This window comes from Pogona vitticeps, chromosome 11, assembly GCF_051106095.1.
Source record: "Pogona vitticeps strain Pit_001003342236 chromosome 11, PviZW2.1, whole genome shotgun sequence".
Classification (NCBI taxonomy): Eukaryota; Metazoa; Chordata; class Lepidosauria; order Squamata; family Agamidae; genus Pogona; species Pogona vitticeps.
Window position 1 is genome coordinate 2,719,228 of NC_135793.1, and position 18,321 is coordinate 2,737,548.

An 18,321-nucleotide genomic window follows, 5' to 3' on the forward strand; every position below is an offset into this window, starting at 1 on the left:
CTAAGCCATAATGGTGCGTCAATTCTTCTTTGTCGGCTTAGTCCTCCCCCTCCCTTCCTTCCTGGCCTGCCCCACCTCCTGTCACCTTCCTAAATTGAATTAAGTCTAATTAGATCATGCAGGAAACTCAATGGCTTATCACTGACATGAGCCCCATGGGCCATCCACAAAGCCTATCTTCTCTGTTGAGCTGGCCTTTCTGCTCTCCCTCAAGACCTGGTGTCAGGTGCTCCTTAAGTTACAACCATCCATTTGAAGGGAAATCAGGCCCAAATGGGTTACCCTTGACTAGTCCTAATGCTTTTAAAGCCTGCTTACCATAATGACACTACACTCTTCTTCCTTAACCTCATAATTGGATGTCTGAGATGACACCACCCCATCCCCCAATAACTAGATCACTGTTTCTCTGCACTTAAAAGCCCTCCTAGGTTCTTGCTTGGGTGAAGCATCTCTGTGCAAGAAAGAACCTTCTCATCTCCACGCTCAACAGTCCCTGCATGGCAAGAGGTGTGTGTTGGGTCAACCGATCACGGAAAAACTCAACAGTCGAATAAAACTGAAACCACGTCTGTAGGGAGAGAAGATGGGATGAATCAGCCGAATTGGCTTTCTCTCATGTCCGGTTGATGTAAGGACTCGAGATTTTTCCATCATGTTTAATAAATACATCAACTAATTTGGATAAATTGACAAATCCCAATCTAACAAAAATTCTCCTCCATGGAAGGACTATATCAAAGAAGAGCAGCGACAACAACAAAAAAGGAGAACAGCACTCTCCAAATACGTTAAGTTATACAGAGAAGAGGTAGGAACTGTTCTCGAACCTCCCAGAGCACAGGACACGTCATCCTGGGGAAACCTACAGGAAGCCGGATTTCGGCTGAATGTCAGGAAAAACTTCCTAACCGTTAGAGCAGTACAACAAGGGAACCCATGAGCCCCAGAGGTGGCAAGAGCTCCAACGCTGGAGGCTTTCAAGAGAAAACTGGAAAAACCTCCGTCAGATCTGTTTTGATTGGCATCCCGGCCGTGAGCAGCAAGTTGGACCTGGTGGCCTTCTAGGCCATTCCAACTCTGTGATTCTGGGGTGGCCCTTAAAGACTATTAGTTATATTTTAATTTAATGTGAGTTCTTGTGGTTCAAGTCCACTTCAGTGAGAGTAAATGACTGCCGTATTTCTAAAGTCTTGAACATCTAATGTCTGAGGGGGTAGATTTGTTCCATTCAAACTGTATGGTAGCAGATAGCGGACACCTCTTTTCACCTCTATTAGGGTTCGATTTTAGGCTTTGAAAGAGCTTTTCTAGAAACAGAAAAGGGCCAGATGGTCACTACTAGTTTTCAAAATACAGTCAACCCTCAACTTACGAACTTAATCCGTTCCGGAAGGACAAAAAGTTTGTAAGTCGAATCAAAATTTCCCATAGGAGTGCATTGAAAACCAATTAATCCGTTGCGGCTGTTTTTGGATCTTAGGTCAAGGGGCAGTTTGTAAGTTGAAGCATTAGTTCCCATATGAACTAATGCAAAGTCGGTTAATCCGTTCCTACCACTAGGGCAGGATTTTTGTTCTTTTATTCCCCTTTTAACCTAAGATGACAGAACACCTTTAAAAGCATCTTTTCAGCTAAGACAAGCACCTGAAAGTTCAAATTTCACGCTTTCACCACCTCCCGCGCGTATTTTTCCGTTCGTAACTCAAATCAAACTTCGCTAGTCGAGGCAATATTTTCCTATCAGAGCAATTCATAACTCGAAATGTGCGTAAGTAGGGCTATTCGTAAGTCAAGGGTTGACTGTAACTCATTGAGCCCAAATGACGTTTAAAGTCCGAATCATGTATCTGAAAATCCTCTAGAACAAGGGCTATCAACCTTGGGTCCCCAGATGTTCTTGGACTACAACTCCCAGAAATCCTGGCCAGCAGTTAGTGGTGAAGGCTTCTGGGAGTTGTAGTCCAAGAACATCTGGGGACCCAAGTTTGGGAACCACGGCTCAAAGGGCATGATTTTCCTTTGGGGATTTTAAAAAAAAAATTGGGGAGTTTCACAGGCTGTTGGTAAGGCAACCCCCCTACTAGCCATGTGGGGCTTAGAGGCCACTTTCCCCACTCCTGCCCTACATGGAGGAACTCCGAAATGGAAACAGAGACTCACTGTGGGAACATCAGAGTCCTCCGTCTGATCGGAATCACGCTGCACCCAACACTTGTAATAACTTGAGCTGCGCTTAGAAAGCAGGCAAAGGATGTGCCTAAAGCTCTTCTCTTCCCGTTGCTTACAATGACACCCGGGCGTCCAGGATGAACTTTTGTGGGAAGGCAGTGGAAACAGATGGGAGGGCAGGAGGGCAGCGGCTGATCCAAATTACACTGAGCCGGTTTACCTGCAAGCAGCCACTGCACAGCTGTTGCCCCTCAAATAACCTCAAGGGCTGGGATAAATCCAGGCTTTGCCAGAAAGGAAGAAAACGAGGAGAGAGGGAAGGAAGCAAAAAGAAAGAGAGAGAGAGAGAGAGAGAGAGAGAGAGAGAAAGAAAGGAAGGAAGGAAGGAAGGAAGGAAGGAAGGAAGGAAGGAAGGAAGGAAGGAAGGAAGGAAGGAAGGAAGGAAGGAAGGAAGGAAGGAAGGAAGGAAGGAAGGAAGGAAAAAGAGAAAGGAAAGAAGGAAGGAAGGAAGGACAGACAGAAGGAAGTGAAAAGAGGAAGGAAGGAAGGAAGGAAGGAAGGAAGGAAGGAAGGAAGGAAGGAAGGAAGGAAGGAAGCAAGCAAGCAAGCAAGCAAGCAAGCAAGCAAGCAAGCAAGCAAGCAAGCAAGCAAGCAAGCATAAAGAGAGAGGAAGGAAGGAAGCAAAAAGAGAGGAAAGACAGAAGGAAGTGAAAAGAGAGGAAAGGAGGGAGGGAGGGAGAAAGCAAAAAGAAGAAGGAAAGAAATGAAAAGAGATGAAGGAAGGAAGGGTCATATAAAAGTTTTATAGATATTAATATCATTAAGCAAGGATTTGCCCATTATACCCCCAGCCTGGTTTTTTTTTTAAACAGCCAAGGGACACAAGGTAAAGATGGTCCCTTTAAAAACTCCGGACTTCAACATGTCCATCAGAATTCAGCAAGAAGGACATTCAAAGCAAAACCCAGGGAAACACATTTGGAAGCAGTGAACAGGAAGTGAAAACAAACTAAACATGGAGGAAACTTAAGCAAAAAGTCTTGCAGGGGATGAAAACGGAGGACAGAGTGAGATCTGACTCCACTTTACCCCTTTTCTCTGGATCAAACGGTGCAGAAGGAGGTAACCGAAAAGGCCACTGTGATTAGCCGCTCTTGAAGGAATTTCTTCTAGGTTCTGATCCAAGCCCCTGGCAAGGGATGAGGAAGAAAGAAATGTGCTTTAACTTGAGGCAAGAAAGACAATCCCTTTCTCGGTCCGTCTCCTTGAATTTGGTGGCACGCGATTCTGGAAACGGTGCAAAAAGCAAGAGAGACAGAAACACCACCAACAGTTTTTACATGGCCAGATTGAGGACAGGGACCCTCCTTGACATTGAGCTTCAACCCAAAAATAAATGCACAGCCACCGGAAGGCTTAGGGCCGTTTCGGCTCAGAATAGCATCAGTCCACTTTCACCCTCCTGGACGGAAAGACGCGGCTGCCGAAGAGCCCAATTCCTGCCTCTAAAACAAAGCCACTGTTCAGACAGGAAACATTCCTGTCTCTGGCCTGGGGAAGGAGGAGGGCTCCTATCGGAGGAACAAGGCGTTTCCTGAGAAAACTGAAAAAGCTTTGACTACCCATCCAAAGAGTGAGAAGATGTTGACCTGTGCCATTTTAAAAAAAAAATCTTCCTCTGTCCTCGGGGAACTTTGAAAGGAGAAGCATCCTCCCCGTGGAGCCGAGAATTGCTGGAAGGCAGCAGAAAGCAGGGGCAGGGAGAGAGAAATTATCTTCCCTTGCCCTGTACATAGTACTGGGCACAGAAAACAAACTGTATTTCAAAGCATGTATTCGTGTCAGGAAAAGAGGTAGTGAATTTTTTTTAAAAGGGGTTTTCAAGTTTTCCTCGACAGAAATCACTTTAGTGTCCCTCAGTCCTATCAGGACCCACCCACATTGCCCCTTTTAAGAGCAGGAAAAACTTCTTAACTGTTAGAGCGGTAAGATGATGGAACTAATTATCTTGAGATGATGATGATTAAAACAAATGTCTAGTTACTTCCTTAAAATCGGAAAACGCTTCAGACACAGGCCAAATCACGAAAGCAGAGTCAAGTGTGCACGTTGGTGTATTATAAAATGGTTTTCTTTTACAAAATAATAATAACAATAACAATATTTCCATGAACTATGTACAGACAGTCAAAATGCTAACAAACACGGGCCTGTAGATTAACATTCTTCCTAAGGTCCTTTCCTTTTTAAAATTTTCTCTCTCTTTTTAAATATACCTTATCCCTCACCCACAAAATCAACCACAAAAAATCAGCGAGAGTTACATTGTTCGACAGCAAAGTCCACAAGATGTCTTTGGTGATATGTTCGAAAGAAAACGAGAAACGGACACCCCACCACGAATCCCGACCCAAAGCAAAACATGTCCAAAACGATGGCAGCGTGACCATTCATAATCCTGGCTGGTTGACGTGGTCAAGGCAAAGCAGAGGAGAATCAAGGTGGTCCCACTCAGTTCACAGCTTCTGCTTACCCCATCCCAAAATAACCCAGATAAAAACCCCGGGCTCTTTTGTGGTGGACCAGCCAATGCTTCACGGACACTTTTCATTTTGACAATCTAGACAGATAAGAAAACCTCCGAGGTTTTTCAGCCTCGGATGATCTGCCGTTGAGACTCAACCGGGCTGTGTTGAGTTCAGGAACAAGCGACTTCAAGTCACAAAGGACTGAAAATCAAGGCGGAAGGACCTTTCCTGGCACTAGCAGGTTTTAAACGTTCAGTAAGACCCCCTTATCTTTGGGACCAGTATCCGCTGATTCAGGAATCTATGGCATTAAAATATTTTTTAAAAAATCCTAGAAATATATATTTCTAAAGGAAGTTACCAGACTTGGCCACTAGAGGGAGCCAGAGACCACACTATGTATAGCCTTCGCTATTATTCGCATTTCCAGCATCTGTGCCTGGCTTGGAACCAATCCCTCGTAAATATGGGGGATCTACTGTAGACATTTGGTTGGTTTCCACCAGACATTCCAACAATCGTTTCTGCCCAAATTTGTGTACATTCTCAGCTTCAAACAAATACATATTCAACTCGAGAGCTTGGGAAGTTACTTTTTGAAAGTAATCACTCCCCCATTGTTTTTTAACATATTGGAAAGCAACTTACTACACTTCTGCTTATGCAGTTTGTTGCTTTTCTGTTTGCTTTTTTAAATCAAAAACTGAGGATTGATCAGAAAATAGCACAAAACACAAAAAAAGCTTCCCATCAGAAAGCTAAGGGGGGGAAAACCCCTTTAAAAGTAATTTCTGAAAGTAATGAGAAAACATTTACTCATTGCACCAATAACGTAACCATGTGTATCTGTTACACTATTTCTGAAATGTAACTTCACCACTCCCGTGTTAACCAGAAAAGTAACTAGTTACAGGTAAATGCATTATTTGTAATATGTTGCATCCACGCTGTTACAAACCGCATCCCATATTAAAGATTTTTTTTTTTGGCCATTTCTGGACTTAAGACTAGCCAATCTTAAGCTAATGCACAATCATTAGTTCCCAAAAAGTATGGCTCTAGGTCAGAATCTTCCTTCCAGATATGATGCACTGTAAATCCCAGACTCTACATGGCAGGCGAAAGCTGTTCTGATTCATATGAAAAACAGGGTGACATCTGATGCCACCCAGGTGCAGTCAGGCCTAGATCTAAAGCTGAAACTGGACTTTTCTCTCGTTCAAAGCCTAGGGTCAAACTACATGTTACAGGGAAGGGTATATTTTCTTCCCACAAGAAAATAACCTCAGGCTTATGTGCTTCAGCAATCAGACTGCGTCAATGAAAGCCTGTGCTCACCTTGCAATGACCAATCACAAAAACAGAGAACACTAAATGCAAGATACCTTGGTGAAGAAAATTCATGCCCTGTGTCAAACAGATGTTTTTACCTCTTGAGGGAGCATTTCTTCCAAATACATGCTAAAGGTGTCCAGTTAATTGCACATGTATGCATGCAAAATTCCAAGGACACGGATTTTTTCAAAACAACATAAGAGCAAGGAGAAGTACACCAGCTTTTCCCAGCTTGGTGTGTTTCAGTTGTGTTGCAACCACAATGCCCATCGTCCTCCTTCAAAACGGCCAGCGGCCATGCTGGTTGGAATGCTGCATGTTATGCTCTACTATACTTTGAGAGTGCCACGCTGGTGAAGAGTTCAGTAAACAACCAAATAAATAACAACCAAAGTACCCCAAAGTGTCATTCTCATCTAAGTATTCCCGCTATCAGTGCTGCGTAAGGAGCTCACTGGTAAATTGGGTGCTCTAAACATTCCACCAAATGAAATTTAGTCATCGGAAGGAAATCGAGTGCAGTAGGACCCCTGAACCAGCAGGATTGGTATCAGTGGTTTCACCTATCCGTGGTCTGAAAATATTAGAAGAAAAATCCCAGAAACACTTATTTCCACAATGTAGTTGCCAGAGGTGGCCACTAGAGGGGGAAAGAGACCATGCTCTCTCTCTAGAGAGAGTGAGTTTGCTATTATCCACGGTTTTCAGCATCCCCGTGGAGGCTTGGAACCAGCAAATATGGAGGTCCTACTGTAATTGGATGCTTAGCAATAGGTTTTGTTTTAAAGATACACAACGACAAAATATCTCTTTCTGATGCTTGCCATCCCCCAACCCATTAGGGCCACCCCCCTCTCCACAGCACCTACCACCAACGATGTCACTCTGCACATGTCACTCTGTTCAACGGTTAAGTCCCATGGAGTTCACTGAGGTTTCCTACCGTTTACGTGGACACAGCAGCAAGGCTAGGCTGAAGACAGCACTCCAGATGTTGTGGGACTCCAACTCCCATCCTCTGGGGGCAGCACAGCCAATGGTGAAGAATGCTGGGAGATGGGGTCCAAACCCATCTGGAAGTCCATGCTTTAAAAAAATATTATTTATTTTTTAAGGAGGCCCACGCTTTTGACCACTCCTGGTATACAAGATGGGAGCATTAAAGGCCTTGATGAGTACTTTTCTCCCCAGCCACTTTGCCCTCCCTTACTCACTGCCTAACCTTCCTGGTTACCCCCTTCTCGCTCCCCACCCCTCCTCCTGACCCACAACACACCTCGTATTTCCTTTTCACCGCTGTTTGAGACTCCAAAGGCCACCCAATACTAAGGCAAACCTTTAGCTGCCATTCCTAAAGCGCATGTATTGAAACTTTCTGCACAAGTTCGGCCCTTCCTTCCCAATTAACACCCAGAGGCAGGATGGGTACATTCTTACACAACCCCAAAATTGGGAGCAACCACGATGGATCCAGTCTTCCCTTCCAAGGAAGCAGGTCTAGGACTGGGCTAAAAACTTGCACACTTATTCTTATTTTGCCACAAGCCACTCACTCCAGTTTTTAAAGTGGCCAGATTTAACATCCACCCTCTCTGCTCAAATGCTTTTTTTTAAAAAAAAAAAGTTAGCAACCTCACTGGTTTTTAGGAAATTACGTTCATACCTGCTTTTATGAGAACGCCAGGCAGGAAATTTGGAGGAACGTTTTCCATGGATGCCCAAAAAGTCGGAGACCCTTCCCACTTTCAGGATTAACAATGGTTTGCTCTACGGAAGGATGATTCAAGGGAAGCACTGTAACCGTTCTTAGTAGCAAAGTAAAGTCCTGCCATGGAAGCAAGAGAGCGGAAAAAACCTGCAGCTCCCAGCTCTATATTACAATTGTTTGTGTTACTTTCTGCCAAGTTTTAATGACCCCACAGACATAAGGACCTCCAAAAGGTCTAAAGTATGCCTTAGCCCCTTTCAATGTTTTTCCAGTCCCTTGTATCCCCTTGGAACTCCCATCCCATTGAGAGCTCAGGAAAGAGGCCTTTCTGGACCACAAGACCCAGACTCCCCCGCTAGCCTGGAGGAATGCCAGACTTATAGTCCAGATAGCCGTCCTCTCCGAACTTCACCCGAACCTTTCTTTGAACCGTCTCCCCCCAAGCTATTTGGCTTTTGTTACATTCATGACGGCACAGGGTGGAGCGGTCCCAAATCTGCAGATCCCCAGCCGGATCAGACGTCCCACAGCTCTGCCTTTAGGAAGGACTCAGCTCTGCCTGCGGCGCAGCCGAGACACGCCGTGCGTCCACCCCCACGGGTTTACACCGCATCAGCTCGCTGGGAGAATGAGCAAAACCGAAGCCGGGAGGCAGGTCGGCGTCGTTCTCTCCCAGAGGCAGAGCCCAAGCGCACTTTTCGGCCTCGCTGTCCCCACCAGCTCTGCAGAGGGCACGTCCTTCTTGGGGCAGGACGGGCGTCTGCAGAGGCAGACTGGACGGCCGGGCCATCGGTTTCGTTCCCGGACTGCCGGCTCCGTCAGTGTGAGATTTCCCAGGAGGCACCTTGGCAGCATTCGTCGCCAGGGACCGAAGCGGTACTTCCGCATCCAGCTGCTCCAGGGCAGCCCATGTGCTCGGGACGGCTGGCGCGCTGAGCTCACCGCTCCAGGGTTTCACCGCTGGCGAGGAGGAAAGCTCCTTCTCGTAGGGTACATTCTGTAGTCCCGGCCAAGAAAGGGCACCGCCGTCGGCTTCCTTTTCTTCCGGAGAGCAGGGAGCGCTTGCCCGGCCGACATTCCACCGAAGAGAACTCGGACCCTTCTTGGGGGTCCCGCTCCGGGGAGACCAGAACTCACACGGTTTGAAGCCATTCCTGGAGAGCTGCAGACTCGCCAGCTCAAACTCCAAACTTTCAGTATCAAGGGACCGGCTTCTCCGGCCAACGGAGAGCACCTCCGGGCCGGGCAGGCCGAGCTCGTGAAGGTGGAGACGCCGGGGAAGGCTGGCGATGCTCCAGTTGCAGCTTTGGAACGAGCTCCGAGGGTATCCGGGAAACATTCTCTCGTCACATTCGGCGAAGGATTCTTTCGAGAGGTAGCTCTCCTCAAAGACCTCGAAGGACGCCGCAATGTCCTCATCCGTGTTCATCTCCAGGTGTTGCTCACACTCTCCTTCCCCGTCCTGTTCCACGTCCACAATGTCGAAGGTGACCATTGTCGGGAGGGCCGGGAGGTTCTGGGTGAATGCGGAGCCCGAATCCGAGCTCCCGAGGCTTTCCGAGAGGCTGGAGAAAAGGGTCCCGCTGCTGGTGAACTCCACCAAAGCTTGGGAGAAGTTGACGGCCTGTTCCAGTTCGCACCCGCTTCCTGGACGGGGCTCTCCAAAATCAGACTCAGCCCGGTTGGGTTGCTCACCCGTTGGGGACCCGCGACTGCTGTGAGTTCGGTAGGAAGGGTAAGTCCCGGATTTCTCTAGGGCCAAGCCACGGAGGGCGCATGACTCAAGCAAGGCGTGCTCGCCCTTGACATCCAGCACAGACCCATTCTCGGAGAAGGGAGGAGCCAGGCAACCTCCTGGCTGGAGCATCTCTTGGAGGTCTTTCCAGTCCTGACTTGGGGTCGGTCTCCCCAACTTTAGACTGCTGTTCTCTGCATGAGGGGCCACCTCCTCACAGCCCAGGCCACTGGGATTTCGGCCAATGAAGCTGGCCACTCTGGTTTTGCCTTCCCTCGGCGGCTTCTCTCTCAAAGGCTGATCCTTGCTGAAGCTCTCCAGATGTTCCAAGGCAGGCGCCCTCTGCCTCTCCCAACAGAGCAGCTGTTTCTGGATGGCCATCAGCCTCTCCTCTTCAGTCTCCGTGCCTTCACCCTTCTGGCCCATCCAATGAACCAAGTCCTTCTCATCCGGGAGGGAAAAATCGAAGAACCAGCCAAAGACCTCCGGAGGGCACGCTTTCCTCTCGAACCATGGCTCCTCTCGAGAGGGGCTCATCAGCGCATCATCAGGTTCGTAAAATTCATAAAGAGCATCGCCGCTGTAGCTGTCCCTTGGTAGCCTCTCCTTCTTGACTTCATCCAGCCCATCAGCAGCTTCATCCTCGGGGCCCGGGGTGGCAGAGTCGTAGTACCCCTCGTCGCTATTCGGAGCAGATTCCTGCTGATCGCTGTGCGGCGTCAAGAGATCTGCCTCGTTCCTCGTGCCTTCGTGATAGAGCCGAGTCTCTGCTTTTGCACCATTCGCTCCCAGAAGCTCCCCTTTTGCCACCCGCTCCGGCCCGTGCCCTTCGTAAGCCGGCTCCCCTTTCGCAGTCGTTCCCCACACCTGCTGGAGATACTCCTCTATCTCGTCCGGTACGGCCATCTCCTCCCCTCCGCCCTGGTACGTCACCAGGCAGGAGCTCCTCTTGATGGCCTCTTTGCTCCGATCCGCCGAGGTCGAATTTTCCGTCATGCTATCCATATCTGGTTCAGCGATGATGTCTCCGCAGCCAGTGAGGGAGTCAAAGCTTTTGAGGGAGGTGACGTCTCCAAACATCAGGCTCAGCTGGTCGTTGGATGGCATGCCGGGAGGGCTGTGCTTCAGATCCCCAGGCTCAAGAGTGTCGGGAAGGTCGCCGTAAGAAGAGCTGTCACAGAGGGCGCTGTCTGGGCTCACCTCCACGTCGGGAGAGCCTTCTGGGTTTGCTGCCTCCCCACACAAGCGGCTTCCGTTTCCCTCCAGTGGGTCCTGACACCCGTCGGGGCTGCCTGCTACTCCAAAGGGAGCACTGCCCTCCGGTTTCTCGCCGCCGTCTGGCAAAACAGTCGGGCTTTTCCAAGCCCCCTTCTCGGAGGCCTGCAACGTCTCCGTGCTGTCCCGCTCGCTCGTGACAGCCCTCTCTTCGGCAGCCAAACCCTTGGCCGTCCACTCTTCTAGCTCTGTCCTCTCCGGTTCGGGCGCTTTGCTTTTCCGGTGGCGCCGGATGCTGTTGAAGAACCCCCTTAACCCTTTCTTTGGCCTCGAGGGAAACAAGGATTTTTCCCCACTGGACGGCTTCTTGTCAAAGCCCTCCGAATGTCCGGAGAGAGAGGCCGGCGGCCAGACCAAGCTGACCCGGAGATGGGCTTCGGTGCCCAAGAGGGCACTGTGTGAAGTGGGCAGCTGGGAAGAAGGGAAATCCACCCTGTTCTCCAGGGGACTCCGGAGCAGCCCTGAACTGGCATCTTCATAGCCCACGTCACTGATGCCGTCGTGCGTCTTACTCTTACTCAGTCCCTTTTTCGAGGCACCTTTCCCCGGGCCTTTGTTTTTCCCTCCGAAGAAGCTCGGCAGGGTGCAGATGCTCCTCTTCCCGCCAAAAAGCTTAAAGGCCGTTTTCTTCAGCTTGCCAGCCGGCACCGGAACCGGGTTTGGCTCAGAGGTGGCAAAAGATGCATCGCTCTTTCCGGAGAGCCGGTCAGCTGCCCCATTCTCCTCCTGGGCCCGCTGTTGAGTGCCGTCCCGGACGGGGGGAGGCATGGCGCCGGTTCTCCCTTCGAGACAAGCTGCTTCCGCAACGTCCATTCTATCCTACAGATTTCGGTGGAACAGAAGATGCTCGCTGTTCAGTGTCCTTTGATTGGGGCATCGCAGTTAACCTGAAATGAGAGAAGGGAGGGAAGGAGGGTGTGGGAAGAGGGAGAACGTCAGAAGAGCCTCTCGCAGTAACAAGAGTTTCGCCCCGTTCAGGCCCTTCTCAAGACCTGCGAGAGAGGGAGGAGCTACCCATCGGGCCCCACCCTCTATGTTCTTGCACACAACCCATTCCCCTGCTGCTCACCCGCCTTGCGCTGAACACTTGAGCTCCGAAGTAACCATCTGCGTGGCAAATTAAAAAGCCCAGAGTCTTGCCGCAGGAAGATGGAAGTCACAGAATCCTAGAATCATGGAGTGGGAAGGGGCCTCTAAGGCCACTTGAGCACAGCTCCCACCCACCCCCCACTCAAGGCAGGAATCCAAGTCAAAGCAGATCTGACCAACGATGGTCCCATTTTCTGTTGAAGGCCTCCAGCATTAGAGCGCTCACCACCTTCTGAGGTCATGGGTTCCCTTGTCGTACTGCTCTAACAGTTGAGAAGTTTTCCCTGATATTCAGCCGAGATCTGCCTTCCTGTAGCTTGAGCCCATTATGACGTGTCCTGCGCTCTGGGATGATAGAATAACAATCCTGTCCCTCCTCTGTAGGACTACCAATCAGGTCCTAGGAGGGAAACCTCACGAGTAAGCCTGAATCTATTTACTTGTTGAATTTAGCCCTCCTAAAGGACTTTTTTAAAAATTGTTACTTCCCACTTTAGTAAGGACCCTCTCCTTCTTCTCCTCCCCAGTAAAGGAAACCCTTTTACGGTGACCTCAGACCTGATCCATGGTAGAACGGCAAGTCTCGGGTTTCTCAGCTGGGCGCTCACGAAAGCAACTGTCCTCACAAGAATCCAGAGATTACCTCTCGGAATTTTCCTTTCCTTCCCCTTTTGCAGGGGGAGAGAGTTCATATCCGTAAGAAAGCTGCAGTCTCCTCCCGACACCAGTACAGACCAGTGCTCCCAGCTCAGGGGAATGAAACAGCTGCCCTGTTAGTTAATGCCATTTCTTATCAAAAGTAACCACCCCCATCTGGACTCTTCTGGTTTTACTCATGAGGTTTCCCTTCTTCTTTCATCGTTCCAGCAACATCTGGCACAGAACATTTAGAAAACTGAAACCAGGAGTCAGAGATTTAATCTAGCACCGGGGGGGGGGGGAGAGAGAGGGAACCACCCTCATGTTCAGCCAGTTGTACTCCTTTCTCCAGCCTGTTCTTTTTGCAAAATGCTTCAGGATGTGAATGCCACCGAGCCGAGCCTTGGGGGTTTGAGAATATTGCTATCTCTATGAATTAAGAGGATGGCCCGCCATGCCTCAAACCCGGGCTCTCCCACGGATGGGTCCTCGCCCACAATTACAGCAAACACAACCTTTCATTTCTGCCTCCACCGCTGCCGTCAGCCGGGCACACAAATTGTCAATCTATGAGCTCATGTCTCTTGGGAGAGCTCTCCAGAATGCAAACATCAGGAATTTGCTTTGAACCATCCATTTCTCTAGTAGAGTAATTTTAAAACAATCAGGTCTCATTCCCTATTTTACTGGCTAAAGATTTGAGAAAGTTAAATTTTACCACCACCGCTAATCTGCGTGTCCAGTTGCCCTTCTAGTCAGGGACTCAGGAGAGTCTTCTTGCAAAAAAAAAAAAGTAATCTAGCTTTGAATCAGTTGTGTTAATACCTGTTTTAATACCTATATAGGCAGGAGGTAATCTCAGACAGATCTGGCGGTCGCCAGGAGCTTCCTTTTCCAACAGGAAGTTAGGCCCGGGACATGAAGCCTGCTGGCTAGGCCTTGTCTTCAGGCGAGCAAAATTTAGGTGCTGGTCTCTCAGGTGCAACTCCCAGAATGGAGAATGACGGGATCTGTAGTCCCCCCCCCCAAAAAAAAGCTAAGAGTCACACACCTCTCTTGCCAGTATGAGTTTGGAACACAACTCCCAATAAAGAAAGGAAAGAGAGTGAAGGATTATTATTTTTTTTTACAGGGCAGAGAATCTACCTTGATCCCTACCTGTTCTGCAGAAAAGCAAATTCCACTGAGATAACACAACTGAAAGGACCATGGATCATTGAGTCCAGAGCTAGAAGGGGCCCTACGGGTCATCAAGTCCAGCCCCCTTCTGGAAGGCACAGCAGTTAGATACCCGAAACACAAAACTAGCCAGCGGTTCTTTTTTCCTTTTATCTTACATGATGAAATTTTAGCATTAAAAGCAACCAACAGAAAATCCTACGACCCACCCCCTTCCGGGCCTCCCTGTGGTTCTGCTTCACTTGACTACGTCTACTGATGTATCCTAAAAAGCTCATGTTGATATAAAATAGTTACTCTTCAAGGTGCTGTAACCTCTTCAGTTTGTGTTCTATTTTTGTTGTTGTCATGATGATGGTGACAATGTCTGCATATTGTTCCACAGATCAAAGTGGCTACTCCTTTCAGGAAAAATGGTGGACCCGTTTGGCTTGGAATGAGCATCCGTGGCCTGCAGCCGCCGCCTTCATCAGAACCACAATGAAGGATGATGACAAGCCAGAGAGTGTATGGGCCTTCTGAGGTGATCTCGTAAAGGTATTCACCCAATACAGATTTTGGCATTTATCTCATGGACCAAAGACCTATCTCTCTTTTTTAAACTCCAGGAAGGGACAAAACACAGTCTGAGGGCCACGTGTGGCTACTGAAAGAATTTTCTGAGGCCTCTGGACCCCATTTTTCCTTGTAATTAAAACAATAACAACTGAGAAATGCCTTTCAAATAAGCACCGGGACCCTGCTGTACAGTTTTAACACTCCAAAACGTAAACCACAGGGAATGGACATCCTGTTAATCCGGGGGTTTTCTGCTGTTGTTTTTTTGTGCATGCTACCAGACACGGAAACAGATCCTGCCCCCATCAAAATCAGTCCCAAACTGACCCCTATAGGGTCGAATCCATCAGTGACTAATTTACTCTAAAAGGCATGCACTGTGCATTATAATCTTTAAAAACAAAAGGATTTCTACCGTGCCTGGCTGACCTTTTTTTAAATCACCTGTTCCCGGAGCTTTCAAACAGGAAAATATAACGGGGGGGGTCCTCCTGCCCCCGCATCTCTTGGGCATCCAGCTCCCCAATTCCAGCCCTGAAGGAGGAGCCCCTTCCAAACCGAGTGTACCAGAAGCGGACTTCTTTCCAACACAAGTTTGGAAACGTTCCATGGTTTGAACGCCCGTTAACAGAACGTTCCTTTTTTCAAACCACCCCACTTGGAACGATCGTTCTGGTGGGAATTGGCGTTCCTAAATAGATTTTAAAAAAAGAACCGGGGAGAGGAGGGAACGGAGCGAGCCATCAAGTGGGCCGAAGCTCGGCTCTTCTTCCTTCCCGAGAGCGCCCCGAAGGGATCCCGGCTCTGGTTTGTGTGGCGGTTGTTTGTATTCCACAACCAACAACGATCACAAACAAGCGGCGACAGGCACGGAGGCGCCGGCCCGGCAGGTCGCCCCCTCGCTCGCCCCCCTCTTGAGAAGAGGGACCCTCCCGTGGCCAACCCAAGAGCTCCCCCCAGGAGGAGGGCGCCCGGCTCGGGGAGCCCAGGGGGTGCCTCGGCCCAATGGCCCCCCGGATCGCGTCCCTCTCCCAACGGTGCCTCCAAGGACGGCAAAGCGCCCCGGCTTAGCCGAGGATCGGCGAGGAGGGGGGGCTAAAGGGAGACCTCCAATCCCCCCCCCCCAAAAAAAGCCTCCGATCCTGGAAGGACAAAGCAAGGCTGGCGGGTTGGGTTTTTTTGGGGGGGAAGCAAGGAGGGGCACCCCCCATGTAGTCCCCGGGAGGGCTCGCCAAAGGCCTGCCGACCTCCTGCAACAGGCAACCCGGAGCGCACACAAAAGAGACGCCGCGCACGACCGGCGGCGCGGCGCGCAAACCCTCCGCGGCCCGGCCAGCCAAGCGGCGCGCCAAGAAGGCCGGGGCCGGCCGGCCACAGCTCCGGATCGGGGCGGCGGAGGCCGGCCGGCCGTCCTTCCCCCCCCTCCCCGTTTCCCGCAACGCCCGAGCAGGCCCCAGGCTCGGGGCAAGGGGGGGCAGGGGGGCGCGCGGCTCCTCCCGGACGGCCTTTTGCGCTCACCTGGGGACCATCTCCGGCTCCGGACGCGCGCCCGGCGGGGAGGAAAGGGGCCGGCCGGCCGGCCAGCCAGCCCAGCGCGGGATCCCCGCTGCCGCCGCCGCCGCCGCCGCCGTCTGCTCACCCCCCTCCACTCTCTCTCGCCCCCCCCACCGCGCGCAGGAGGAGCCGCGGGGCGCGGACGGGCGCGCCTCCTGCGCCGACGAGCCCAAGGCAGGCTGGCTGGCGAGGTGATGGACGGACGGCCCGGGCCAGTGAGAAAGCGGCCGAGGCGGGGCCGAGAGGGGGCGCCTCCTTCGGGGATCCGCCCTCCCCCCCCCCGGCCTTACGCGCAAAAGCGCAGCCTCCGCGGGCCCCGCCTCCCGCGGCCGCGCCTCCCGCAACTTCCAAAGGAATGCAAAAAGAAGAAAAAGAAAAGGTTGCTTAGTAACCGACTCGAGGCGACCCTTAGAGAGCTTTGAGAGAATTTTTTTTGGGGGGGGCGCTCTCGGTTCCCCCTCTCCCCGGAGCTGTTCATGGCCGGGTAGGATTCGAACCCACGTCCCCGGCGTCCGAGTCCATTAGTCTACTCCTTGTACCAGACGGGGTGTTTTCTTTTATTGCACCGGGTGGGAATTCCTTCTCGCGTCCGCCCGGCCGCCTCGCCTCTCCGCGTTTCCCAGCAAATGGGGGGGGGGGGGGGACGACCCGCGGATCTTAGGGCTCATGAAAGAGCGCCAAGCTTTTATTTCTTATTTAAAAATCACAAATATGCTCCGGGGTTTTTAACTTGTAAACCGCCCAGAGTCGGCACTAATGGGGCGGTATATCAAACAAACATTGTTTATAAATAATGTGTTACTTTAGTTGTTGTAAGTTTTTCTAGCTGCTTGGCCGCGTTCTGGAGGCTTTTCTTCCTAACTTTTCGCCAGTCTCTGTGGCCGGCATCTCCAGGGGAGAGGAGCTAGAACTCTGCCTGTGCTCTGGTGTCGTGTAGAAGAGGGTGGGGGGAAAATCTTTACAGGCATGGAGGAGCGAGAGGACAAACGCTGGCTCTATGGTTTGGAGATGAGCACCGCCGCCTAGAGTCGGACACGACTGGACAAATTGCCAAGGGGAACCTTTACCTTTTTTTCCAAACCTGAAAAAATAGGAATGCCAGCCAAAGACCAGCGCATGAAAGGCCAGCAGGAAGAACTGCGAGGCTCATTCCTTTAGGCCAGAAGCAGACAATTTCACAGCAGGCCAACTGACCGATCCCCTGAAATAATAAACAGGTCGATGATGCTGAGTTTCAGAGATCAAACATGTGACAAAGAGAAACAACAAGTTCCTTTTTTGAACTACAAAGTCCAGTAGCCATAGGGAGACGGCATCAATGCTGGCTTGGCGATTATACTGTGCCACTTCTGTTTGTTTGAATTGCTCCTAATTGGAGAGTGGTTAGACTGCAGTCCTGCAGCCAAAACTCTGCTCACAAACCCAGGTTCGGTCCCAGGTAGCCGGCTCGAGGTTGACTCATCCGTGTGTGTGTGTGTGTGTGTGTGTGTGTGTGTGTGTGTGTGTGTGTGTGTGTGTGTCTGTATGTCTGTGTGTGTGTGTGTGTGTGTGTGTCTCTGTGTGTGTGTGTGTGTTAAATAATTAAATTGCAAACCACCCAGAGAGAGCTTTAAATGCTATAGGCTACACTCTGCTTTGTTAATAGTAGCTGTTTTTCAAGATACACATGTCCAGAAAAACAATAAAACTGCTGTGGAAGGGAAAATCCCATCTAAAAAGGAGTCTTCCAAAATATCTCTTAACTGGCATACATATACCTGAATAAGGAATGTGAAAACATGTGGTGCTGGGGAACATTCAAATAAAAATCTGTAATTTTTCTTTTCTTTAAATGTCTACTTCCAGCTACAGCAAGCCTGCTGGAATCGGTACCTGCGAAAACTGGTTCAGCTTTTTTACCTCTGCTGGTCGTTTTTAAGAAACAGCTAAGAGCAAAGAAAACGGTCGAGGCTGGATTTTTTTTCTGCAGAGAAGGGGCTGAAAGGTGTTCCCTTCCACGGCTTTGTCCTCTTTTTTTTTATTAAATATCCTTCGGGCCTTCGCTAAGCCTGGTATTGCCTCCAAGCCTCTAGAGTGAAGCCTGATTATTAAGCTTCGCCGATCAAAGATAATTATTCATGGATGAAAGTCCGTGGAAAATCTGCTTGGGCTTGTTTCCTTGCAAAGAAGACGGTTATTTTCCCCCTCATGAGGATGGTCTTCTTTAGATCCCAGGAGACCCTAATGGCAGGAGGGAGGCTGGCCCTAATCATGAAACTTACATGAATGAATATACATGCACAGCTGTTATTGCGCCTACCAGCTGGTCATTTTTCTTGATCACATAGAAAATAATGATCTTTTCCTAGTGTCCACTCATGTATTAACAAATTACATCCCCCCCGGGGGTGTCTGTTTGAATGCAACTGAGGTCAGCAGGATTCGAACCAGAGGCGTCACCACCTCCACCCTCAGCCAGTCTGCTTCTACCTTCCTCTTCTCTTAAAAACACCCCATGACATGACGTTGACCATTACCTGCCTCTCTTAGGGCCCAGCTATGTACTGCAA

At 50.1% G+C, this 18,321-nt stretch overlaps 1 protein-coding gene across 2 annotated transcripts; it reads right to left on the reverse strand.

The window, feature by feature from the left end:
• Positions 1–4,268: 4,268 nt before the first annotated feature.
• AMER1 (APC membrane recruitment protein 1) lies at positions 4,269–15,887 on the reverse strand. 2 transcript variants are annotated; one of them, XM_072981530.2, is made up of 2 exons: positions 15,737–15,887; positions 4,269–11,640 (listed from the first exon to the last, which is right to left on the reverse strand). In XM_072981530.2, exon 2 carries the CDS (start codon positions 11,564–11,566, stop codon positions 8,282–8,284), a length of 3,285 nt encoding a protein of 1,094 aa, XP_072837631.2. In that variant the 5' UTR covers positions 11,567–11,640; positions 15,737–15,887; the 3' UTR covers positions 4,269–8,281. The 2 variants fall into 2 exon arrangements, with proteins under 2 accessions (XP_072837631.2, XP_078236824.1); XM_078380698.1 differs by lacking the exon at positions 15,737–15,887 and adding an exon at positions 14,634–14,922.
• Positions 15,888–18,321: the final 2,434 nt, after the last annotated feature.

Bases quoted from the DNA above. Each gene is read 5' to 3' on its own strand.
- AMER1 (XM_072981530.2), bottom strand. From the start codon at position 11,566: ATGGACGTTGCGGAAGCAGCTTGTCTCGAAGGGAGAACCGGCGCCATG.